This window comes from Schistocerca serialis, chromosome 2, assembly GCF_023864345.2.
Source record: "Schistocerca serialis cubense isolate TAMUIC-IGC-003099 chromosome 2, iqSchSeri2.2, whole genome shotgun sequence".
NCBI classification, from domain to species: Eukaryota; Metazoa; Arthropoda; class Insecta; order Orthoptera; family Acrididae; genus Schistocerca; species Schistocerca serialis.
Genome location: NC_064639.1, coordinates 907,915,295 through 907,942,730, shown reverse-complemented (window position 1 = coordinate 907,942,730; position 27,436 = coordinate 907,915,295). Strand labels below are relative to the sequence as shown.

Below are 27,436 nucleotides of genomic sequence, written 5' to 3'. Positions count from 1 at the left end.
AAGTTTGTGACTATAAATTTAAATTTCCTAGATAACCATTTCTTTTCTGACAACATTGGGAAGGTTTGGAAGATGTCTGGTTCTGTTTTACGATTAAGCCTACCACATATACCAGTAAACAATCATGAATGTCTGTGGGGGTTAATTATCAGTTCAGAATGGTTAAAGTAGCTGAACTGCTATTTATTTCTACATGATGATTCAAATTGTCTTCTCCTCCCAAATCCACAAAGACTACCCAGGGAAAGGTAGAAACCATTCTAGCTCTGTCTATGTATTACAAAAATCTCAAAAAGGAAATACAAACCTGTCTCGTGTAAAATATACTCTCACAGCTGAGTACATTACTGGTAGTACATACCAACTATAAAGTGGTAAAATTAGTATGTTAGGTGATTAATAAACACATCTTTTCAATAGTTTAGTTTTATTGTGTAAGAAATTTTCATTCCCTCCACCAATTCTCTTTCTGTGAACCTATTAAGATGAGGTCCCTCTCTGGGTACACTCTTGTTCACTGCAATGGAGAAGAGGGGGAAGGCATAGCACATGTGATAGGAAAACTATTCAAAGTTGTACTGTGAGCAATGGAGAGATAATGGAGCAGGGAACAAACTGGAGAGGAAGATTTAATCATTATCATAATCAGCATTACAATCACCATGTATGTACACTAGGCAGCCACCTTTGGTGCTGCGATTTTGAGGAGGAGAGGGGGCATAACTCTAGAAAATTTCCACGAACTCAATTTATCAGTGTATGATGTTTAGGTTTGGTCAGTATGATGCAAGTGTATTTCCTCTTGTGGCCATGCATGCATCAGTCAAGTGTAGCCATTCTTGCTGGCCTAGGAAAATGTTTCAAACACAACATCAAAAAATATTGTGTGCATCTTAAATGTTTTGAGTAAAGCCACCCTCAACCTGAAGGTTGGTTTGAACACTGTATCTCTACAGGAGGCAGTATGCCCTCACCTTTCTCCAAACCTTGAACCAGTTCATCCAGCCAGTTATCTATGCCTACATCTATACTCTGCAAATCACCTTGAGGTGCACGGCAGAGGATACATCCCATTTTACCAGTTATTAGGGATTCTTCCCGTTCCATTCACATATGGACTGTGGGAAGAATGATTGTCTGAATGCCTCTGTGCGTGCAGTTATTATTCTGATCTTGTTCTCATGATTCCTATGTGAGCGACACATAGCGAATTGTAGTATATTCATAGAGTCTTCATTTAAAGCTGGTTTTTGAAATTTGTCAGTAGACTTTTTTTAGGATGGTTTAAATCTGTCCTCTAATAGACTTTCTCAGAATAGTTTACATCTGTCTTCATGAGTCTTCAAGTTCATTATCAGTATCTCTGTGATACTCTCCCATGGATTAAACAAACCTGTGACCATTTGCACTGCTCTTCACTGCATATGTTCAATACCCCCTGTTAGTCCTATCTGTTTCAGGCCCCACATACTTGAGCAGTAGTCCAGGTTGGGTTGCATGAGTGATTCGTAAGCTGTCTCCTTTGTAGACTGATTGCACTTCACCAGTATTTTGCCGATAAACGGAAGTCTACTACCTGCTTTACCCATGACTGAGCCTATGTGATCACTCCATTTTATATCCTTACAAAGTGTTACAACCAGGTATTTGTAGAAGTTGGCCAATTCCAACAGTGACTCATTGATATTATAGTCAGAGGACACTACATTTTTTTTCTTTTTTTTTGTGTGTGTTGTGAAGTGGACAATTTTACATTTCTGAAGATTTAAAGCTAGTTGCCAATCTTTACAGCACTTTGTAATCTTATCAAGATATGATTGAACATTTATGTAGCTTCTTCCAGATAGTACTTAATTGTAGAGAACTGCATCATCTGCAAAAAGCCTGATGGTACTGTTAACATTGTCTGCAAGATCATTAATATACAACATGAACAGCAAAGGCCCAGCACTCTTCCCTGGGGCACCTGAAGTTACTTACATGCTATGTCCTCCCTACCAAAAAGTCCTCGATCTGGTCTCAAATTTCATTTAATACCCCATATGATCATACTTTTTACAATAAACATAGGTGTGGTACTGAGTCAAATGCTTCTTGGAAATCAAGAAATTGTGAATCTTGTGCAAGAAAAGTGCTACTGGATTTCACATGATCAATGGTTTTTGAATCCATGCTGGATGGCACTGAGGTCATTCTGTTCAAGATACTTCATTATGTTTAAGCTCAGATTGAGTTCTAAGATTCTATAACAGATTGATGTCAAGGACATTGGATGGTAGTTTTGTGGATCACTTCCACTACCCTTCTCGTAGACAGGTGTGATCTGTGCTTTTCTCCAAGAACTGGGAATGGCTTTTTGTTCGAGGGATCTACGATAGATTATAGTGAGAAGGGGGGCTAACTCAGCCAAAAATTCACTATACAATCTGACAGGGATTCCGTCAGGCCCTGTGGTTTGTTCATTTTTAATGATTTCATCTATTTCTCAACACCACTGACATCAATACTTACTTCATTCATGTTTTCAGTGGTATAAGGATTGAATTGGGACAATTCTCCTTAGTTTTCCTTTGTAAAGGAACATTTGAAAATGGAGTTAAGCATTTCAGCTTTTGCTTTGCTACCATAAATTTCAGTTCCTGACTCATTCACTAAGGACCAGACACAAACAGCCTTTACATACGACCAGAGTTTCTTTGGGTTCTATGAAAGATCATTTGACAGTGTTTCGCTACATTAGTCATTGAAGGCATCACACATTGCTCTTTTGACAGCCAAATGTGTTTCGTTCAGCATCTGGCTATCTGTAGCCCTACATGTTGTTTTACACCTATTATGCAGTAATCTCTGTTTCTTTAGAAGTTCCTTTACAGTGGCTGTTTACCATGGAGGTTCCCTCCCATTATGGACTGTTTCACTGGGTACATACCTATCCTGTGTGGAGTCAACTATTCTTTTAAGCTTGAACCATATTTCCTCTACTTTCCTGGCCTGTGCTGAAAGTTTCAATTTCCTCATTGAGATATGACACCTCTAATTTTTTATCTAGTTTACTGAACATATATTCTTTCAGCTTGTTTTAGTTGTCCTATGTACTTTAGTAATCAATGTCACCACAGCTGTATCATGGTCACTGATACCAATTTTGAAGGGTACATTCTCAAAGAGGTCAGGTCTAGTTTGTTGGCCATTAGATCGAATATATTTCCATTAGTGGGGTTATAAGGGGGCCTACAGGTTAATATGGAATCCAGAGCATCTTGGCATTTTACACATAGGCAGATGATTGGCATAGATGAAAGAAGTGATAAATAACAGAGAAAGAACCTGTGAGTAACCACAAACTGAACCCAAGACCTTTGGATCTGTATTCTGGCACTTATCAAGTTAGCCATAGATTGTAGTGGCTGTTATATTGTTCAGTCCAAGGACTGCTTTGATGCAGCTTTTCATACTAGTCTACTCTGTGCAAACCTCTTCATCTCTGCATAACTACTGCAACCTATATCCTTCTGAGTCTGCTTACTGTATTCATGATGTGTCTCCCTCTAATTATCCCGCAGAGTTTGCTCCAGTATCAAATTGACAATTCATTAGTGATTCAGAATGTCCTACCAACTCATCCCTCCTTTTAGTGATTTTGTACCATAAGTTTTTTTCTCCCCTGTTCAGATCGCTACCTCCTGATTAGACACGTGATCTATCCATTTAACGGTCAGCATGCTTCTATTCTCTTCTTCTGTGAACCTCACATTGTCCACATTTCACTTCCATATGAGTCTACAATTCAAATAAAAAGTATTTTTTGTATTGTTTCACACTCCTAAGCATTTAATCTAATTTATGTCTCAATGTATCTTAAGTTTAAATAACTGGTCCTAATTTCCTGAAATCTTAATTACTAGTAAAATTATTGTTGTTATTATTATTATTATTATTATTATTATTGTTACTGCTAGTGTCTATGGCTGAGAGCTTACTGTGTTGGCCTTTCATACCACATTGCAGGCTCAACCCACGTGAGATTGCTGGCTACCTTTTTTTTCATGTGCTATGTCATACAAAAATAATGCCTCTAAATGATAGTTCGAGCATATTTGCTAAACTCTCACTATAAATCTGAACTTCAGATTCTGTAGCCAGTTTGTCACTAGAGGCATCGACGTGGAAATAAAATTGGCAAAAAGTGGTCACTGTTAAATATTTGTAATACTGTTTCCTTACTTCCCATATTTAATGTGTTGTAGCTATGTTGTTCCCTTATTTTTCAAACTAAATACAACATATTACAGGTAAACAAATTTAAGATGTATTACAACTGTTTTATTGTTTTACAACAATGATTATATATAATCTTTTGTTAGGATGTGAAAACTTAGAGCCAGCATTGAGAGTAATGAGAATGAAATCGAAGTGAGCAGGACATGTAGCCAGATGTGGGGATTGTTGCTGGATCCAGCTGGAAGTCCAGGCTTCAGTTCTGGAGGTCACAGTTTCTCACTGTCCCTCCACCACAAAATGTAATTTGCCATCACCCGTAAATTTAATGTAGTACAGATGCCTAGAATTTTGATAATCATAACAGTAAAATATTTTAATATGATCATAATAATTTGTTTGACTCAGTTAGTAGCTTAGTGGTTTGGGTTTTTTTGGGGGAGGGGGCTGAATGGTTTTTTGGAACTGCCAAGGTGTGTTTTTAACAGATGGAGCGAACCATCAGAGGGGTATATTATTAACGTAGTGGGAGGTTGGAAAGACTAAGAAAGCGTCCTAGGAAGCTGTCCAAGACGGTGTTCTTGTGCTTTTGCTCCATAACAATGCCCCAACTCATGCTGGACAGGACACAGTCATACAAACTCCATTTTGAGCTGTCAGATTTTGCCTCTGCCTCTGTATTCTCCTGACATGACACCAGGTGACTTCTCTCTCTTTCCTCACCTTTTCCGAGTTGTTTGGTATTGAGGTTAGCCAATCAGGTCGTTGCATGCTCATACTAAAGCAGCTGCACGTGTTGAAGAGCGATGGTGCACAGACATCTGTAGGTCCGTAGTTACTTCTTGTCCAAAATGCTCATCACCAGTTACAATGAGCCTTTTTCGGTAATTTAAGCTAAGTGAGCAAAAGCTATGTTTCTATGATTTGAGAAAACCAAACGAAGAATAAATTTGGTGACACTGTCTCTGGTAGGCTACTTGAATTTGCGATTTGCGCATGTGACGATCTGATTGGCCAACTTCAGTGCTAAGTAACTCGGAAACGGTACAAAGTATCGAATTTCTTTCTTAACAATTATTTCTCAGCACCCCCTCCCTTGCAACACCCTTACAAGCTTTTCAGTCTCTTTCTGACCACTCTGTGTAACCAAGGTCTTTGCCAGCCACCACCATCGGGGAAAACGTGCCGCATTGAAGGATGAATGTGTTGAGAAGAACTAACACCAACTGCATAGCCGCAGCTTCATTTTTTCGATTCGATAATTTAAATTTTAGGACTAAGTGTCAGATTACTGTACTGTGTTATCCCCTTTTCATTTTTTATGTACATTGGTACAGCGAGGTACAGAACACTTGAAGTTTTATCCCCTTTTCATTTTTTATGTACATTGGTACAGCGAGATACAGAACACTTGAAGTTGAGTGATATGATGGGTACGAGGTTCTTGAAGACTTTATGAATACATTTCTACAGAAAATTTGAAGCAAGCTGGAGTTATTTGTACAGATGAAGATTTTAACGTATGGAGAATTCTGGAGGTGACATTTACTGAGTCAAACGGCTGATGAAGACTAGAACGTTCCACATGATGACCACATAGGTAAAATTTAAGAAATCCGATCTTGCACAGGGAGGGGGGGGGGGGGGGGGGGGGGGAGGGAGGGCACCGAGAATCTTTACTGACGCAATAGGAGAAAGGTGGAGGGGGAGAAGCGTTGCGGAAAACAGGGGATTCTTGTACACGCTGGGAAACTTCCGACATACAACGCACCGTACGGTGACGTAAGGAATGAGGATGTGGATGTAGGTTTTCAAGATTTTGCAGCGCCTAAGAGAGTTTCTAATTCCTGGACAAACAATTAGACAAAAACCGACAGTCAGCCTTTTGCCACTGAAACCGAGAATCCACTGGTGTTTGCCGCTGCAAGAGAATATGCGGAGCGGTTGGAGAAGGCGGTTTTCACCTTCGCGTGTGTCAAGAATTTATTTTCGGCGCGGGAAGCAACAGCATGCTATCTTGTTGTCGCAGCGGTTATCGTCGTCAACAGGAAGGTGACAGAATCTGACAGTTTTTCAGGTTTTAGCCGCACTAGGCGGTAGTGATTTGACCGCATAACTTCCGACGCCGGAAACTCACCGATGCAGCGTAATAATGTCACAACACTGCAATCTCCGTCGGAAACTAACGAGTACGGGTGTCACTGAAGTTGAAACGCTCATCATCCGGAAATTATTTATGAGAACACAGGGCTTTATAAGGTACTGTCCGTGGCGTAATCTTCCTGTCGTCACTTTACTCTGCTTGATACCATCTATGTTTTATTGCAGACGATTTCTGTAGCACGCCTGGGGTTGAACAAAAAACTGCGAGTCACAGTTCATTCAACTACCGTTCCAAATATGACTCTTTGTCATTTGTTACCTGCGATGGAAAACACCCGCCAACTGCAGCAGCTGTAAGTTTTGGGAAAGCAGATTTGAACAATGAAAGAGGAAGCAGGCCGAGAAAAAACTTTACGATCATGGAAATGAAAAAGCACTGTCTGATTACGTGATTTAAGAACGAATTGGGGGTCGATATGAAAAACCTCGAGAATCCATTATTAGAGTTAGTATTCGAAGGAGCTTTTGAAGACTTGCGATCAGATAATGTGGAAGGCATAGATAACATTCCTTCAGAATTTCTAAAGTAAAATCAGGGAATGACAACCAAACGACTATTCAAGATGGTTCGTAGAATCAAAAGTCTGGAGATATACCGTCAGACTTACGAGAAAATTTCACACACACAAGCCTGAAGATAGCAAGACCAGATAAGTGCGAGAACTATCGAACAATCAGATTAACAGGCATTTGAAACAGAAGTACATAAAATGTATCCGCAGTTGCGAATATGGACTACCATCAGCTGTATAATGGAATGGTGACAGCGAAAATTTGTGAGGGATTCGAACCCAGATTTACCACTTATCGCGAGCGGCCACCTAACCATTTGGCTATCCGGGCACGCACGACTCACGGCGACCTTCCAACTTCCGTACATCGTCAATCATATGTCTACAACCTGAACTTGTGCATCGATTATGTATATTCCCGTACAAGTGAGAACCCTGCATCGGCGGATAAATGCAATACTGCAGTGCCTATGTTATTCCGAATTACGATGTAATGTTCCTTCGAATACGGATGCATGTATATGGTAGTCCATATTCGTAACTGCGAATACATTTCATGACGGCTGAAGAAACATTACGTAGACATTTTGAACAACATACGTACTGCAGTATCGTACAGAAACAAGTTGTTGACAATAAAAACATCCCAGAATGAAATATTCACTCTGCAGCAGAGTGTGCGCTGATAGGAAACTTCCTGGCAGATTAAAACTGTGTACCGGACCGAGACTCGAACTCGGGACCTTTGCCTTTCGCGGGCAAGTGCTTTACCATCTGAGCTACCCAAGCACGACTCACGACCCGTCCTCGCATCTTTAATTCCGCCAGTACCTCGTCTCCTACCTTTCAAACTTCACAGAGGCTCTCCTGCGAACCTTGCAGAATGTTTCCAGAATGAAATTTTCACCCTGCAGCGGAGTGTGCGCAGATATGAAACTTCCTGGCAGATTAAAACTGTGTGCCGGACAGAGACTCGAACTCGGGACCTTTGCCTTTCGCGGGCAAGTGCTCTACTATCTGAGCTACCCAAGCACGACTCACGACCTGTCCTCGCATCTTTAATTCCGCCAGTACCTCGTCTCCTACCTTTCAAACTTCACAGAGGCTCTCCTGTGAACCTTACAGAACTAGCACTTCTGGAAGAAGCCATGGCTTTGCCACAGCCTGGGAGATGTTTCCAGAATGAAATTTTCACCCTGCAGCGGAGTGTGCGCAGATATGAAACTTCCTGGCAGATTAAAACCGTGTGCCGGACCGAGACTCGAACTCGGGACCTTTGCCTCTCGCGGGCAAATGCTCTACTATCTGAGCTACCCAAGCACGACTCACGACCCGTCCTCGCATCTTTAATTCCGCCAGTACCTCGTCTCCTACCTTTCAAACTTCACAGAGGCTCTCCTGCGAACCTTGCAGAACTAGCACTTCTGGAAGAAGGCATGGCTTTGCCACAGCCTGGGAGATGTTTCCAGAATGAAATTTTCACCCTGCAGCGGAGTGTGCGCAGATATGAAACTTCCTGGCAGATTAAAACTGTGTGCCGGACAGAGACTCGAACTCGGGACCTTTGCCTTTCGCGGGCAGGTGCTCTACCATCTGAGGTACCATCTGAGCTAGTAGAGCACTTGCCCGCGAGAGGCAAAGGTCCCGAGTTCGAGTCTCGGTCCGGCACACAGTTTTAATCTGTCAGGAAGTTTCAATAACAATATTCACAAGAATGGAAAAGAAAGTTGAGGATATATTGGATGACGACCAGTTTGGCTTTAGGAAAGGTAAAGGCACCAGAAAGACGGTTCTTCCGTCGCACTTGATAATGGTAGCAAGACCTGAGAAAAATCAAGACACGTCCAGAGGATTTGTCGACCCAGAAAAAGTTTTCGATGATGCAAAATAGTACAACATATACTAAATTCTCTGGAAAATAGATGTAAGCCATAGACAAAGACGGATTATATAGTCCACAATATGTACAAGAACCAAGAGGGGGGAAAAATAACCAAGACGGGGGAGGGGGGGGGGGATATGGGAGACCAAGAACGACGTGTTCGGATTACAAAGGAGGTAAGACAGGGTTGTGGTCGTTCGCTCCTTCTATACAATCTATACATCAAAGAAGCAGTGATGGAAAGAAAAGAAGGCACTGGGACTATAATGCAGGGTAAAAACTTATCAGTGATAAGATACACTGATAACATTGCCAATCTTAGTGAAAGTGAAGAAGAATTACAGGATCTGTTTAGTAGAATGAATGAGTTCATGATATGGACTGAGAGTAAACTGGACAAAAACAGAAGTAATGAGAACTAGCAGAAATGAATAGCGAAAAAGTTAAGATCAAAATTAATGGTCATTAAGTAAAGGAATTTAAGGAATCCTGCTACCTTGGAAGCAAAATAACCCATGCCGTACGAAGCAGGGATTACATAAAAAGCAGACTAGTACAGGCAAAGATGGCATTCCTGGCTAAGAGAAGTGCAGTGGTATCAAACACAGGCCTTAATTTGACTAAGAAAGTTCTGAGAATGTACGTTTGGAGCACAGTATTGTATGGTAGTGTATCATGGGCAGTGGGAAAACTGGAACAGAAGAGAATCGAAGCGTTTGAGTTGTTATCCTACAAAAGAATGTTGAAAATTAGGTGGACTGATAAGGTAAGTAATGAAGGCAGGGAGAGGAAGATGTGGAAAACACTTTTACGAGAAGAAGGGACAGAGCCTAGAGGAAGTATATTAAGGCATTAAGAGATAACTTCCGTAGAACTTGAAGGAGCTATAGAGAGGCCAGTTGGAGTGGCCGAGCAGTTCGAAGCACTTTAGTCTGGAACCGCACGACCACTACGGTCGCAGGTTCGAATCCTGCCTCAGGCATGGATGTGCGTGATGTCCTTAGGTTAGTTAGGTTTAAGTAGTTCTAAGTCTAGGGGACTGATGACCTCAGGTGTTAAGTCCCGTAATGCTTAGAGCCATTTGAACTATTTGAAGATGGAGAAAAAAGAGTTTCGTGTTGTTATTGAACATTTGCATGTGATGCGTTGGACTGTCGCACAAATCAAAACAAAGCTGGATGAAGTTCACGTGGACTCTGCACCAACACTGAAGACAATTTACTTTTGGATTAACGAATTTAAACGTGGTCGGTCAAGCACTGAAGACAAAGCATGCTCCGGCCATCCAACTGAGGTCACCACGGAGAAAACCATTGACAAATTCCATGATATGGTAATGCAAGACCGTCGAATCCAAATTCATGAGATTACTGAGACTTAAAGCATTTCAACTGAGCGGATGCTCCTACATGGAGAATTGGCTATGAAGAAACTGTGTGTGAGGAGAGTGCCACGATTGCTCATAGTCGACCAAAAGCGCATCCGACCAACATTTCTGGCGATGTTAAATCGCAACCCACAAGATTTTTTGTGCCATTTTGTGATTGTTGATGAAACTTGGATCCATCATTATTATGCGTACACAATATCATTGCAGTCGGCCGCGACCGTAAACAAAAGAGGGGAGAGGAGCGGTGGGGGGAAATAAGACCCACCTCGTTCTGGAAGGGTTGCCATCCTACGTCGCGTTCTGTACTTCCACGAAAGCAGAACTGACATAACGGTTGTCAGGGTCGCTAATTCCTTTTGATGTGCCGAGAGTAGCATTCGAATCTCTTTAAGCACCAGGATTATGCTCTTCATTCATTTCGAAATAAGAAAAAAAAAGTCAAGTGATCCACAACACAATGAAAATTGGAGTACACAAAGCATTTGGTAGTGGCTACAGCGCAATTGTTTGCTGTGGTTCGTAGTGGCACTTCAGACCCGACCTCTACCGTTATCTTCCCCAACAATGGTTCGAAACACTCCCCACCTAGAACTGCCATGATACAGTGTCAGCATAATACACACCAGAGTCAAAGCGGCAGTCAAAACGTTGGGCAAAGGCTGCTGAAAGTGTACCATAAAAGGCAAAGACCGTTTTGTCTGTTGGTAACGCGATAGCCAATGTTTTTTTGGGATTCCCAAGAAATAATCCTCATAGACCAGGTGGAAAAAGTCAGAACCATAATTGCACCCTACTACGCTTTCTTGTTGGATCGTTTGATACTTGCATTGACTGAAAAAAAGACCAAGGCTGGCATGTAAAAAAGTGCTCTTCATCAGGATAACGCACCATCCCACACATCAGCAATAACAGTGGCGAAAGTGCAATAACTGAACTTTGATTGGATCCTCAGTCACCCTGTTCACCAGACTTAGTCCTAAGTTACTTATTCCTGTTCCCTAAATTGAAACGTTGGCTTTCTGGGAAGAAATTTTCATCAAAAAACTAAGTGATAGTTGCAGTCAATGAGTATCTCGTGGAGTTTGACAGAACCTATTTTTCCGGTGAGATGAAAAAGCTAGACCAACTGTATATCCCTCAAAGGAGATTGTCAAAGCATCCTCGTTTATTCAACAAATAATTGAAGCGTTGGCTGCAAGCGCTACTCTGAGATGAAGAGGTTGGAAAAGGAAAAGAACTGTTGACGGCCAGCATAAAATCTGTCAGCAGACTGAGGAAAAAAAGGCATCTTGAGTACCTCAATTGGAAGCTGAAAAGGCTTTCGTATTTTTGACTCGAACTTTTACGGTTTTTGTGGATTTTCACAGTGCTTAGTTCCGAAATGAATATCTTGTCGTTAATAAGTGGGTCTGGGGGACTCCAATCGCTGTACTCAACAGGACATTCCTATGAACGTCTATACAGCTGTTTGCCCCTGGTAAATTTGAATGTATCTTTATTTTACATCTAAGGTGGCTAAATGCTATCAGAATCAATGTTGAACTTCGTAACAATGTTGAATAAAGCCCCGAAAGGGATAAGGGCAACGTAACGTACCGCAACAGAGCAATACGACGTGCATTCAAGTTATAAGGCCTCCGATTTTTTTTCTCCGGACTGGAAAGAGATAGAAACATGCGCATTGTTTTAAAATGAGGCCGCGTCCATTGTCAATACAGTTTAATGAAGGTAGAACATCGTGTGACAACAAACCGAAACAACATCGGGCTCGCACAAGTCGGTCTGGCGACATGATCGAGAAAGGGGAGAGAATTGTTTTGGGGGATCGCCAAATGACTGTTGAACAGATCGCCTCCAGAGTTGGCATTTCTGTGGGTTCTGTGCACACAATCTTGCATGACGACCTGAAAATGCGAAAAGTGTCATCCAGGTGGGTGCCACGAATGCTGACGGACGACCAAATGGCTGCCCGTGTGGCATGTTGCCAAGCAATGTTGACGCGCAACGACAGCATGAATGGGACTTTCTTTTCGTCGGTTGTGACAATGGATGAGACGTGGATGCCATTTTTCAATCCAGAAACAAAGCGCCAGTCAGCTCAATGGAAGCACACAGATTCACCACCACCAAAAAAATTTCGAGTAACCGCCAGTGCTCAAAACATGATGGTGTCCATGTTCTGGGTCAGCGAGGGCGTAATCCTTACCCATTGCGTTCCAAAGGGCACTACGGTAACAGGTGCATCCTACGAAAATGTTTTGAAGAACAAATTCCTTCCTGCACTGCAAAACGTCCGGGAAGGGCTGCGCGTGTGCTGTTTCACCAAGACAACGCACCCGCACATCGAGCTAACGTTACGCAACAGTTTCTTCCTGATAACAACTTTGAGGTGATTCCTCATGCTCGCTACTCACCTGACCTGGCTCCTAGTGACTTTTGGCTTTTTCCAACAATGAAAGACACTCTCCGTGGCCGCACATTCACCAGCCGTGCTGCTATTGCCTCAGCGATTTTCCAATGGTCAAAACAGACTCCTAAAGAACCTTCGCCGCTGCCATGGAATCATGGCGTCAGCGTTGTGAAAAATGTGTACGTCTGCAGGGCGATTACGCCGAGAAGTAACGCCAGGTTCATCGATTTCGGGTGAGTAGTTAATTAGAAAAAAATCGGAGGCCTTAGAACTTGAATGCACCTCGTATTTCGATGCATTGGTAGGACACTGGGAGAATGCAATCTGCTACAGTTTTCAAATGAGACTACTCACAAAACACTCCAGTGTGTGGGATCCACAACAAACAAAACTAACAGGGGATGTCGAAACGCATAGATAAGACGGCAACACAAATGGTCAAAGGCGTATTTGACCCAAAGCAGATTGTCAGGGAAATGCTAAAAAATTGGAACTGGCAGAGGCTGAAGATAAATGTTAACTGTCCCACGAACAATGAAGAAAAGACATTTTTAGATGTTTAATACCAAAGCAGCTATTTATTTACTGGCTGATTAGTTTTCGCGGGTCACATATTTTGTATTAGGATATCTTACATGTGAACAGTTCTGTTTATGTCATCTCACTTAAATGTATCTCAGATCTTCATTATCCAGCATGATGTGACCCACGTGCCAACGATATTTTATATACAATGGAAAATTTGTTCTCAGTAGATTACACTGTGTGCCACGGTGGATTATTTATCGTAGGTTTTTATCGTAATTTTGTAAGTTTGTAATAAAACTATGATACGTAGGCCAGCGTGACACATGGTGTAATCCAGTGAGAACAAATTCTCCACCGTACATAAAGCATCGTTGTCATGTGAATTCAGTCGCGCTGGATAAAGAAGATGAGAGCAACATTGAAGTCTGATGACGTAAACAGAACTGCCCACACCAAACATATCCTAAATACACAGTACTAGTCAACCAGTAAATAAATAGCGGTGTTAAACATTTAAAAATGTCTTTTCTTCAGTATTAGAAAGTTGCAATACGCGAGGTACCTGAACGTTTTATCCCAGGAAAGCCTACTTACAAAGTTTCTGGAATCATTATCAAGTAAAAAATATTAAGAATGTTCTATGCTTCCTACACATCGGCTGCGACGACAAGATAAGGCTAACAACAGCGGACACCGAGGGGTTTACACAGTCATTCTTCCCTAGGTCCATGCGCGAATAGAATGGGAAGAAACTCTAACTCGTGGTGCAGTGGTAAGCACCCTCTCCCGTGCACATCACGGTGATTTGCTGAGCACTTACGTAGATGTAGATGTGCCGCGCGCTCATTGATTCCATCCCATTCTGGTTCTTCCAGTCTTGCTGGATGTGTGGTTCAAATGGCTCTAAGCACTAAGGGACTTAACATCTGAGGTCATCAGTCCCCTAGACTTAGAACTACTTAGACCTAACTAACCTAAGGACATCACACACATCCATGCCTGAGGCAGGATTCGAACCTGAGACCGTAGCAGCAGTGCGGTTCCGGACTGAAGTGCCTAAAACCGCACGGTCACAGCGGCCGGCTGCGGGGTGCGTACCTAAGCAATCCAGTCGAGACGAAAATGTGCCTCTGCTGTCGATCTTAGAGCAATAGCTGCGGTAGCGGCAAGTATCGTTGACAATGAGTGTTAAATTCTTTACTATAGGTAAGTGGTCACCTGCTTTTTTTTCTTTTTTTTCTTTCTTTTTTTTCCTATCGACTAAATAACGCGCATAGTGGACACGGGATGGCAACTGTTTGGCTCAACCACCACCCCATGAGATAAAAATCTCCCCGAACACAACTCGCATCGCCGGCCGATGTGGCCGAGCAGTTCTGGCGCTTCAGTCTGGAACTACGGTCGCAGGTTCGAATCCTGCCTCGGGTATGGATGTGTGTGATGTCCTTAGGTTAGTTAGGTTTAAGTAGTTCTAAGTTCTAGGGGACTGATGACCTCAGATGTTAAGTCCCATAGTGCTCAGAGCCATTTGAACCATTTGAACAACTCGCATCCTTCTCCGAGATACAGACACATCACTGCAGTAACAGCTTGAAGAAAGCCATAATGTGAAATGAATGTTGACTTGTACCTAAGAGTCATTTGTCATTAAGTAAAATGTCCCTCCAGCTCAGATCTTGGTTATGCTCTAGATTGTTACTCAGTCCCAATTACGTCTCCTTTCACTACCATCTAAGACGTGGCATTCTTTTGGGGGTGATTCTTCTGAGGCCAGAAACCATTTTATCTGGAAGAAGAAGGCCACCAGGCAACGTCTGGAATCTTGTAGGTCTTATTGTAACCAGCTAAATACACTAACGGTCCCATTTCTCTCTATACAAATTATACTCAGTTTTTCTGAAAATTAAAAATTATAACAAGTACAGTCTATGGTACTCTGCGCAGCAGCACAATTCTCGTGAGGCACTGGAGATAGGTATAAATTCCACTAAACTTAAAAAAAAGATAAATAAAAAAAACAGAATGCTTACAAATATCGGTGTATTATAATAAAGCTATTAGTACATCACCTTTAAAGCCACATCACACACACTTTAAACACTAGCAGTGCCCCTATGCTTATGCGGCAGGTATTTGACTGTGTAAATTTTAGTAAATAACAGGTAACACTATACAAATGGTAACCATGTTTTTCTGACGTGTCAATCTCCTCTTTAAAAGTAGTTTTGAAAATATACACGAAGACATCAACAGCAAGTACATGCTTCAAGACTGATGAATAAATAAACAAATATTAACGAAGATGAGCGCAGTCGGAAGTGAAAGAATACATAAAGAATTTTATTTCGCAATAATTACGATTCTAAATCAGATTTCTACAGTTGAAACAATACGTTTGGTAACACTATATACATATTGTAATGTCGGGCCAAAACAGTCAATAGCATCTCCGAATGTCGCAACGACTGGAATCTCCGAGTGTGGCAACAATTGGAGTCTTCGAACCTGCCAACAAGAGGAATTAAGCCTACGATGACTCTCCAGCATTTGACACTGCTTATGTTGGCAGCAAAGACTGTTTAAAGGGTTATCTTGAGACTAAAATTGAAATATTTTTCATAATATTTTCTGCTAGTTAAATATCGGTGCAATGACTAATAAAGAACATACTATGTCAGACGCGGTATGTCAACGTCATAAGGGTATTTTAATTACAATTCGAGTCCAACGAAAAATGCACTTCCTACCTGAGGACGTTTTAAAGAGCTACCAAAATCGCCCAGTTGTTTTGTTAGATTTCGTAAACTAAAATGGCAGTAAATGATATGCTGTAGGTATACAACGGAAACAGGTATATTCTATATGTCTAGCAAGTCATCGACTTTGCTCAGTATTCACATGTCCGCCTGCTTAGCTGGGTGGTAACATGCTTGCCTCCCGTGCACTGGGCCCGGGTTCGATTCCCGGCCGGGTCAGAGATTCTCTCCGCTCGTGGACTGAGTGTTGCTTTGTCCTCACCATCACTTCATCCTCATCACCCGCCGTAAGTCGCCCAATGTGGCGCTGAATGAAATAAGACTTGCACTTAGCGGCCGAACCCGAATGGGACATAACGGCCAAAAATGTCATACGATCATTTCATTTCATTTCAGTATACAGATGAACAGTATACATTCACATACACTAGGCTTCATGTATTTTGTCTGGGACATATCGTGGCAGAGTTGGTTCAAATGGTTCAAATGGCTCTGAGCACTATGGGACTCAACTGCTGAGGTCATTAGTCCCCTAGAACTTAGAACTAGTTAAACCTAACTAACCTAAGGACATCACAAACATCCATGCCCGAGGCAGGATTCGAACCTGCGACCGTAGCGGTCTTGCGATTCCAGACTGCAGCGCCTTTAACCGCACGGCCACTTCAGCCGGCGTGGCAGAGTTCCCACCCCTGTTTCTGACCAAGATTTTCGGGAAGTTTTCCTTGGCTGTAAGGTTAATTGTTGTTGTTGTTGTGGTCTTCAGTCCTGAGACTGGTTTGATGCAGCTCTCCATGCTACTCAATCCTGTGGAAGCTTCTTCATCTCCCAGTACCTACTGCAGCCTACATCCTTCTGAATCTGCTTAGTGTGTTCATTTCTTGGTCTCCCTCTACGATTTTTACCCTCCACGCTGCCCTCCAGTACTAAATTGGTGATTCCTTGATGCCTCAGAACGTGTCCTACCAACCGATCCCTTCTTCTAGTCAAGTTGTGCCACAGACTCCTCTTCTCCCCAATTCTATTCAATACCTCCTCATTAGTTATGTGATCTACCCATCTAATCTTCAGCATTCTTCTGTAGCACCACGTTTCAAAAGCTTCTATTCTCTTCTTGTCTAAACTATTTAATCGTCCGTGTTTCACTTCCATACATGGCTACACCCCATTCAAATACTTTCAGAAACGACTTCCTGACAAATCAATACTCGATATTAAAAAATTTTTCTTCTTCAGAAACGCTTTCCATGTCATTGCCAGTCTACATTTTATATCGTCTCTACTTCGACCATCATCAGTTTTTTGCTCCCTAAATAGCAAAACTCCTTTACTAATTTAAGTGTCTCATTTCCTAATCTAATTCCCTCAGCATCACCCGACTTAATTCGACTACATTCCATTATCCTCGTTTTGCTTCTGTTTATGTTCATCTTATACCCTCCTTTCAAGACACTACCCATTCCGTTCAACTGCTCTTCCAAGTCCTTTGCTGTCTCTGACAGAATTACAATGTCATCGGCGAACCTCAAACTTTTTATTTCTTCTCCATGGATTTTAATACCTACTCCAAACTTTTCTTTAGTTTCCTTTACTGCTTGCTCAATATGCAGATTGAATAGCATCGGGGATAGGCTACAACCCTGTCTCACTCCCTTCCCAACCACTGCTTCCCATTCATACCCCTCGACTCTTATAACTGCCATCTGGTTTCTGTACAAATTGTAAATAGCCTTTCGCTCTCTGTATTTTACCCCCGCCACCTTCAGAATTTGAAAGAGAGTATTCCAATCAACATTGTCAAAAGCTTTCTCTAAGTCTACAAATGCTAGAAACGTAGGTTTGCCTTTCCTTAACCTTTCTTCTAAGATAACTCGTAGGGTCAGTATTGCCTCACGTGTTCCAACATTTCTACGGAATCCAAACTGATCTTCAACGAGGTCAGCTTCTACTAGTTTTTCCATTCGTCTGTAAAGAATTCGCGTTAGTATTTTGCAGCTGTGGCTTATTAAACTGATAGTTCGGTAATTTTCACACTGTCAACACCTGCTTTCTTTGGCATTGGAATTATTATATTCTTCTTGAAGTCTGAGGGAGTTTCGCCTGTCTCATACATCTTGCTCAACAGATGGTAGAATTTTGTCAGGACTGGCTCTCCCAAGGCCGTCAGTAGTTCTAATGGAATGTTGTCTACTCCCGGGGCCTTGTTTCGACATAAGTCTTTCAGTGCTCTGTCAAACTCTTCACGCAGTATCATATCTCCCATTTCATCTTCATCTACATCCTCTTCCATTTCCATAATATTGTCCTCAAGAACATCGCCCCTGTATAGACCCTCCATATACTCCTTCCACCTTTCTGCTTTCCCTTCTTTGCTTAGAACTGGGTTTCCATCAGAGCTCTTGATATTCATGCAAGTGGTTCTCTTTTCTCCAAAGGTCTCTTTAATTTTCCTGTAGGCAGTATCTACAAGGGCGGTTCAGAAAGTAACCTCCGATTGGTCACAGTGCGGGTTGTGGGGGAAGTAGCGACGCCATCTGTGCGTTCACGCACTCAACAGGTCAGTCAGCATCAAGCCGTGGTCGAGTGAACGTCGTACCTGCGCTAGTTTAGTTTTTGTGGCAGTTTGAAATGTGTGCTGCAATAGAAAACCCCGCCAAATGTGAAGTGCGTGCTGTCATAAGGTTTTTTACAGCCAAAGGATATTCTGCAGCAGCTATTCATCGTGAGCTTTGTGCCGTGTACGGACCAAGAGTTATGAGTGAAGGAGTTGTCCGTGAATGGGTACGTTTATTTAAAAGTGGACGAGAAAACGTTCATGATGAAGAGAGGAGTGGTAGACCATCATTGGTGACTGACGAACTCGTTCAGACAGTTGATGCAAAAGTTCGTGAAAATCGACGTTTCTCAATGTCGGAGTTGTCTACTGGTTTTCCACAGATTTCTAAGACTCTCTTGTACGAGATAGTGACAGCAAGATTGGGTTACCGTAAGTTCTGTGCACGATGGGTGCCCAAAATTCTTACCGACCACCACAAAACTCAAAGAATGGCCTCTACATTAGACTTTCTGTCACGTTATGAGGACGAAGGAGAACCATTGTTAAACAGAATCGTGACCGGTGACGAAACCTGGATTAAGTACGTGAACCCTGAGACAAAAGAACAATCAAAGATGTGGGCACATTCAAATTCGCCTACCAAACCAAGAAAAGCCTCGCAAGATTTTTCTGCCAGAAAACTGATGGCAACGGTGTTTTGGGATGCCAAAGGGGTGTTGTTGGTTGAATTCATGGAACGTGGTACGACCATTAATCAAGACGTGTACTGTGAAACAATAAAAAAGTTACGACGGGCGATACAGAACAAACGCCGTGGTATGCTGACTTCCGGTATCGTTTTTTTGCACGATAACGCCCGTCCTCACTCTGCTCGCAGAACAACGGCCCTTCTTGAGTCCTTCAAGTGGGACGTTATCAACCATCCACCTTACAGCCCAGACCTGGCGCCAATTGATTATCACCTCTTCATGCATTTGAAGAAATGGCTCGGGTCACAGCGGTTTGATGACGACGAAGAGCTCAAAGATGCGGTCACAGGCTGGCTCCAGGCACAAGCGGGTGATTTTTATGCAGAAGGAATTTCAAAGCTTGTGAAGAGATACGATAAGTGCCTCAATCGCTATGGAGACTATGTAGAAAAATAGTGCAAAGATGTAGTTGTAAGATGTATATATTAAAATATTTTTATTTAACTTGGTGTATTTTTTTAAATTAACTGGAGGTTACTTTCTGAACGGCCCTCGTATTTTACCCCTCGTGAGATAAGCCTCTACATCCTTACATTTATCCTCTAGGCATCCCTGCTTAGCCATTTTGCACTTCCTGCCGATCTCATTTTTGAGACGTTTGTATTCCTTTTTGCCTGCTTCACTTACTGCATTTTTTATTTTCTCCTTTCATCAATTAAATTCAGTATCTCTTCTGTTACCCAAGGATTTCTACTAGCCCTCGTCTTTTTACCTACTTGATCCTCTGCTGCCTTCACTATTTCATTCCTCAAAGCTACCCATTCTTCTTCTACTATATTTCTTTCCCCCATTCCTGTCAATTGTTCTCTTGTGCTCTCCCTGAACCTCTGTACAACCTCTGGTTCTTTCGGTTTATCCAGGTCCCATCTCCTTAAATTCCTACCTTTTTGCAGTTTCTTCAGTTTTAATCTACAGTTCATAACCAATAGATTGTGGCCAGAGTCCACATCTGCCCCTGGAAATGTCTTACAGTTTAAAATCTGGTTCCTAAATCTCTGTCTTACCATTATATAGTCTATCTGAAACCTTCTAGTATCTCCAGGGTTCTTCCATGTATACAACCTTCTTTCATGATTCTTGAACCAAGTGTTAGCTATGATTAAGTTATGCTCTGTGCAAAATTCTACCAGGCGGCTTCCTCTTTCATTTCTTAGCACCAATCCATATTCACCTACTAAGTTTCCTTCTCTTCCTTTTCCTACTGTCGAATTCCAGTCACCCATGACTATTAAATTTTCGTCGCCCTTCACTACCTGAATAATTTATTTTATCTCATCATACATTTCATCAATTTCTTCATCATCTGCAGAGCTAGTTGGCATATAAACTTGTACTACTGTAGTAGGCGTGGGCTTCGTGTCTATCTTGGCCACAATAATGCGTTCACTATGCTGTTTGTAGTAGCTTATCCGCACTCCAATTTTTTTTTATTCATTATTAAACCTACTCCTGCATTACCCCTATTTGATTTTGTATTTATAACCCTGTATTCACCTGACCAAAAGTCTTGTTCCTCCTGCCACCGAACTTCACTCATTCCCACTATATCTAACTTTAAACTATCCATTTCCCTTTTTAAATTTTCTGACCTACCTGCCCGATTAAGGGATCTGACATTCCACGCTCCGATCCGTAGAACGCCAGTTTTCTTTCTCCTGATAACGACGTCCTCTTGAGTAGTCCCCGTCTGGAGATCCGAATGGGGGACTATTTTACCTCCGGAATATTTTACCCAAGAGGACGCCATCATCATTTAATCATACAGTAAAGCTGGATGCCCTCCGGAAAAAATTATTAATTACGAAAACGGAAATCCCCACCCAGAAGCTCGCAGTTGGGACTCCCTCTCTCCCACTACCAGCTCGCCTGCTATTTGGTTGGAAAGACCTTGACTCTATGACGGGTCATAACTCGAATTGCCCGCTCTACCTTTAGGAGCGGGGGATTTTCGTCAACTGATTTCCTAATATGGCTCCTGATCGGCCATGTAAACACCCCAATATCGATTTGGAAATGCGGTTCTAGCTACCATATTTACCTTTCCATAGTCAATTTTCACTCCCATGTAAACGGCCAACAACTTTTGAAATGTGGTTGCCTAATCAAGTTTCGTCTTGCTTTTAAAAATTGCGTCTAGTATGGTAGGAGTCACGTTTTGTGTAGCAAAAGGAAAAATAAAATATCTAATCGAGGAAGAAGTCATCCATCTCCTATTATCAACTGAAGAGAAGCAGCCATCCTGCTGACTAAACCGGAAACCGGAGCAGCTGATCACCAGAAGCCATCCGTGTTAACAAGTGACGATCGGAAAATTGGTATTTGTACAACACTTTCCAGATGGAAATGCCGAACATCTGTGTGAACTCGCAAGTTGTGAAGCCAGAGAGAAGAGGCGAAAGTCGCCATTTTGTGTTATAGTTAGAACTTTTTGGATATAAAAAACTCATTGTGCTATGTGATGGTTACGAGATTGTTATTTATGCACACAGAAATCATACTGTTTGTTACTAATCTGCGTTTTTATGAGTTTGCCGCAAAGTAATATACGTTACGCAGTTTCATCTTCATTACGGTTAGAAAGTATTGTGTACCAAAAAGTAGTGCAGACTATACAGCAGGAAGCAAGATTCATGTATTCATGTTTACTGCAGATGATATAATAAGTCAGAAATGACTCCATTCAATTCCAAGGTAGGATTTCGCGGTTACTAATTGTTCAGTTTTGTTTTGAACGTAATTTAGTAATGCGTGTATTAGAGTACGGTATATTATTGTTTGCCGGAACACCTGGCTTGAATACATTACGGTTAATGTACTTCACTGCCATTTTTTCTGTTGTGTCACGTGCATCTCAAAGCTAGCGATGTTATCAGGCAAGTATTTGCCACAGACGAGAAAACCATAGCAGCTCCACTTTCAAAATACAACCTGATTCTAATGCCGTTCCAGGCAATTTACCGATCTGTCCATGCTACCTGTCTTCATCTGCAGGACTATCCAGGAAGAAACCAGGAGAAAAAACACGTCGGAGGCAGCAGTATTGCAGAAAAACATCAAGACGAGTGTAGCCAGCCATAATGAGTATTTAAAAATAATTACATACAATAGCCTTCAAGGACTGAAAGATAAAGTTAACGTAATATCTTTACAGAAGAATTCGGGAAAATAGCGAAAGAAGAGCGTATTATTTTTATGTACATCGATATATCTGTGCAGTCCCATTACAGAGTGTATATTGTGACTGATAATCATTTGAAAGTGTACCTCTGCTCGAAAGGAGTTCCATTAAACAAAATTCTAGTCACTGAATTTGTAATGCGAATTTCTACTGGTAACAGAAAATTGTGTAAGTACAACCGACTGTGATGTGAATGTCTCCGTGTTATTGTATACAAATATTCCTTAGAAGTGTATGAATGTTTTATTAAACGACCACTATACATTTAAAAACGCCCCAGATGCTCCTAACAGTTCATACGCACGAAAGTAAAGTATTTTTTTTCAAGGACGTTAGTAGTTTTGTTTGCAAACGTGCCTGTCATGTTGTATATGCTATACACGAAATAAATCGAAGTTATGCTTTCTTAATTACTTTTGCCTCACTTCCACATAGACAATTTATATATATTTTCTCTGTTCACTAATCTCATTCAAGTATCAACTCAAAAATCGCTCATTTTAAAGAGCCACACAGTTATTTTGGTGCTGGCTGCTGTATATTACGACCGCCCTTGGCTATGACGTCACGATATGGTTGTTTGGCCTTGTCTTTTGGTGGTGTTAATTTGACTGAGTCAGCAATGTCAATTCAGGCTTTAACACGTAAAGACGACATCTACATCTACATCTACGTGATTACTCTGCTATTCACAATAAAGTGCCTGGCAGAGGATTCAATGAAGCACCTTCATGCTGTCTCTCTACCGTTCCAATCTCGAACGGCACGCGGGAAAAATGAGCTCTTAAATTTTTCCGTGCGAGCCCTGATTTCTCTTATTTTATCGTGATGATCATTGCTCCCTATGTAGGTGGGTGCCAACACAATGTTTTCGCGATCGGAGGAGAAAACTGGTGATTGAAATTTCATGAGAAGTTCCGAAAAACGCATTTGTTTTAATGATTGCCACTCCAATTCACGTATCATGTCTGTGACACTATCTCGCGATAATACAAAACGAGCCTCTCTTCTTTTTACTTTTTCGATGTCATCAGTCAGTCGCACCTAATGCGGATCCCACACCGCACAGCAGTACTCCAGCATAGGGCGGGCAAGCGTAGTGTAAGCAGTCTCTTTGGTAGACCTGTTGCACCTCCTAAGTGTTCTGCCAATGAATCGCAGTCTGTGATTTGCTCTACCCACAATATTATCTATGAGATCGTTCCAATTTAGGTTATTTGTAATTGTAATCCCTAAGTATTTAGCTGAATTTACAGCACTCAGATTTGTGTGACTTATCGCGTAATCGAAATTTAGCGGATTTCTTTTAGTACTGATGTGAACAACTTCGCACTTTTCATTATTCAGGGTCAATTGCCACTTTTTGCACCATACAGATATATTATCTAAATCATTTTGCAAGCCGTTTTGATCATCTAATGAGTTTACAAGACGGTAAATGACAGCATCATCTGCAAACAATCTAACACGGCTACTCACATTGTCTCCTATGTCTTTAATATAGATCAGGAACAATAGAGGGACTATAACACTTCCTTGGGGAACGCCGGATATTACTTCTGATTTATTCGATGGCTTTCCGTCTATTACTACGAACTATCACCTTTCTGACAGGAAATCACGGATCCAGTCGCACAACTGAGGCGATACTCCGTAGACACGCAGTTTCATTAGAAGACGCTTGTGAGGAACGGTGTCGAAAAAAAAAAAAATAAATAAAATAAAATAAAAAATAAAAACAGTTCCCGGAAATCGTTTTTCGTCTTCAAAAATGTTCAAACGTGTGTGAAACCTTATGGGACTTGACTGTTAAGGTCATCAGTCCCTAAGCTTACACACTACTTAACCTAAATTATCCTAAGGACAAACACACACACCCATGCCCGAGGGAGGACTCGAACCTCCGCCGGGACCAGCCGCACAGTCCAAGACTGCAGCGCCTGAGACCGCTCGGCTAATCCCGCGCGGCTTTTCGTCTTCCGGGGGATGTGTACACGTAGCGTCAATGAGCAACATCTCAAGCTGAAAGAAGTCGCGCGCTTGTGTGTGCGTGGAAAGAGCGTACCTTGAAGCGGAGCTCCCCCACGGGAGGCTGTGCGTAACGCACTCCGCGGAAGGAGTAAATGGTTCGGCCGTCGAGCGAGCGTAGCAGGCTTCCCCGGAGCCGGCCCTGCGGCGTCTGCACCTCGGGAAACTCTGACGCCGGCGTCGACGGCGCGTGGGTGGGCCTCTTCCTGCCCCCGTAGCCGGCCACCGCCCCCGCGAGGCACAGCAAGACGGCCGCCAGCAGTTGCGCGTTCCTCCTCATGGCTGCTCAGACACTCGACTGCCCCCGCTGCCGACGCCCGCAGCTTAAGTAGCCACCGGCAGGCGCGCGCACCAGCCGCTTCCAGGAACGACGCGCCACTCTTCAGCGACGCGATACTGCACGCAATTCTGCCTGGCGATGACGATCTACAAAGGCGCAGTGTTGCTGTCACGCGGAATGGCCTCGTGAACTTCCTCAAACCGTTCAGCCAGTAATTGGTGTTTCTCTTATCTCCGCCTTCCAAGCGAGGAATGAGAAATACGACGACTAGTAAGTAACACAAGAATACAACCTGTCACGCTATACAAAAAATGACAGAATTGTTCCTGTCAACTGGAATTTCACAAAGAAAGCAGATTTCACTTAAGCGAAGGTCACAAAATCTTTAGAAAATACAGAGAACAGAGCGTAAGTTACAGACATAGAACAAAAGGCACAGGAAGTTCAGTTATTATAGAATACCATCTACACTACTGGCCATTAAAACTGCTACACCACGAAGATGACGTGCTACAGGCGCGAAATGTAACCGACAGGAAGAAGATGCTGTGATATGCAAATGATTAGCTTTTTAGAGCATTCACACAAGGCTGGCGCCGGTGGCGACACCTACAACGTGCTGACATGAGGAAAGTTTCCAACCGATTTCTCATACACAAACAGCAGTTGACCGGCGTTGCCTGGTGAAACGTTGTTGTGATGCCTCGTGTAAGGAGGAGATATGCGTACCATCACGTTTTCGACTTTGATAAAGGTCGGATTGTAGACTATCGCGATTGCGGTTTATCGTATCGCAACATTGTTGCTCGCGTTGGTCGAGATCCAATGACTGTTAGCAGAATATGGAATCGGTGGGTTCAGGACCGTAATACGGAACGCCGTGCTGGATCCCAACGGCCTCGTATCACTAGCAGTCGAGACGACAGGGATCGTATCCGCATGGCTGTAACGGATCGTGCAGCCACGTCTCGATCCCTGAGTCAAGAGATTGGGGCGTTTGCAAGACAACAACCATCTGCACCAACAGTTCGACGACGTTTGCAGCAGCATGGACTATCAGCTCGGAGACCGTGGCTGCGGTTACCCTCGACGCTGCATCACAGACAGGAGCGCCTGCGATGGTGTACTCGAAGACGAATCTGCGTGCACGAATGGCAAAACGACTTTTTTTCGGATGAATCCAGGTTCTGTTTACAGCATCATGATGGTCGCATCCGTGTTTGGCGACATCGCGGTGAACGCGCATTGGAAGCGTGTATTCGACATCCCCATACTGGTGTATCACCCGGCGTGATGGTATGGGGTGTCATTGGATACACGTCTCGGCACCTCTTGTTCGCATTGACGGCACTTTGAACAGTGGACGTTACATTTCAGATGTGTTACGACCCGTGGCTCTACCCTTCATTCGATCCCTGCGAAACCCTGTATTTCAGCAAGGTAATGCACGACCGCATGTTGCAGATCCTGTATGGGCCTTTCTGGATATAGAAAATGTTCGACTGATGCCCTGGCCTGCACATTTTCCAGATCTCTCAGCAATTGAAAACGTCTGGTCAATGGTGGCCGAGCAACTGGCTCGTCACAATCCGCCAGTCACTACTCTTGATGAACTGTGGTATCGTGTTGAAGCTGCACGGACAGCTGTACCTGTACACGCCATCCAAGGTCTGTTTGACTCAATCCCCAGGCGTATCAAGGCCGTTATTACGGCCAGAGGTGGTTGTTCCGGGTACTGATTTCTCAGGATCTATGCACGCAAATTGCGTGAAAATGTAATGACACGTCACTTCTAGTATAATATATTTGTCCAATGAATACCAGTTTATCATCTGCATTTCTTTTTGGTGTAGCAATTTTAATGGCCAGTAGTGTACTTTTATCACAGTAGAACATTATGTAGATAATTACTAGACAATATGCCGCTTGATATTTTCTTTTTGTATGTTAGCTTATTTGCCAAAGGCTTTGCCGCAATGGTCACACCGGTTCCTGCCAGATCACTGAAGTCAAGCGCTGTCGAGCTTAGCTAGCACTTGCATGGGTCTGCTAAGTGCTGTTGGCAAGCTGGGTGCACTCAGCCCTTGTGAGGCCGATTGAAGAGCTACTTGATTGAGAAGTAGCGGCAGCGGTCTCGAAAATAGACAACGGCCGGGAGGGTGGTGAGTCAACCACATTCTCCTCCGTACCGCATCCCGTGACGGCTCAGGGCTGAGGATGACACGGCGGCCGGTTGGTACCGTTGGGCCTTCAAGGTCTGTTGGGACAGCGTTTGTTTTGTATGTAAGGTTATTTCGGGTTTATTTCTTTCACCAGTACATCTGCAACAATCGCATTTCTTATAATATATAAAATTTATAATGGTTTTCTACACTCCTGGAAATTGAAATAGGAACACCGTGAATTCATTGTCCCAGGAAGGGGAAACTTTATTGACACATTCCTGGGGTCAGATACATCACATGATCACACTGACAGAACCACAGGCACATAGACACAGGCAACAGAGCATGCACAATGTCGGCACTAGTACAGTGTATATCCACCTTTCGCAGCAATGCAGGCTGCTATTCTCCCATGGAGACGATCGTAGAGATGCTGGATGTAGTCCTGTGGAACGGCTTGCCATGCCATTTCCACCTGGCGCCTCAGTTGGACCAGCGTTCGTGCTGGACGTGAAGACCGCGTGAGACGACGCTTCATCCAGTCCCAAACATGCTCAATGGGGGACAGATCCGGAGATCTTGCTGGCCAGGGTAGTTGACTTACACCTTCTAGAGCACGT

General features: G+C 42.8%; 1 protein-coding gene across 1 annotated transcript in view; it reads right to left on the bottom strand.

Moving 5' to 3' along the window:
* Window positions 1-24,679, bottom strand: part of LOC126458263 (esterase E4-like) — a 49,951-nt gene extending 25,272 nt beyond the window's left edge. Inside the window, exon 1 of the mRNA XM_050095187.1 lies at window positions 24,409-24,679. Coding sequence (XP_049951144.1) covers window positions 24,409-24,651 — 243 coding nt within the window. The 5' untranslated portion in view covers window positions 24,652-24,679. The remainder of the gene's footprint in view (window positions 1-24,408) is intronic.
* Window positions 24,680-27,436: the final 2,757 nt, after the last annotated feature.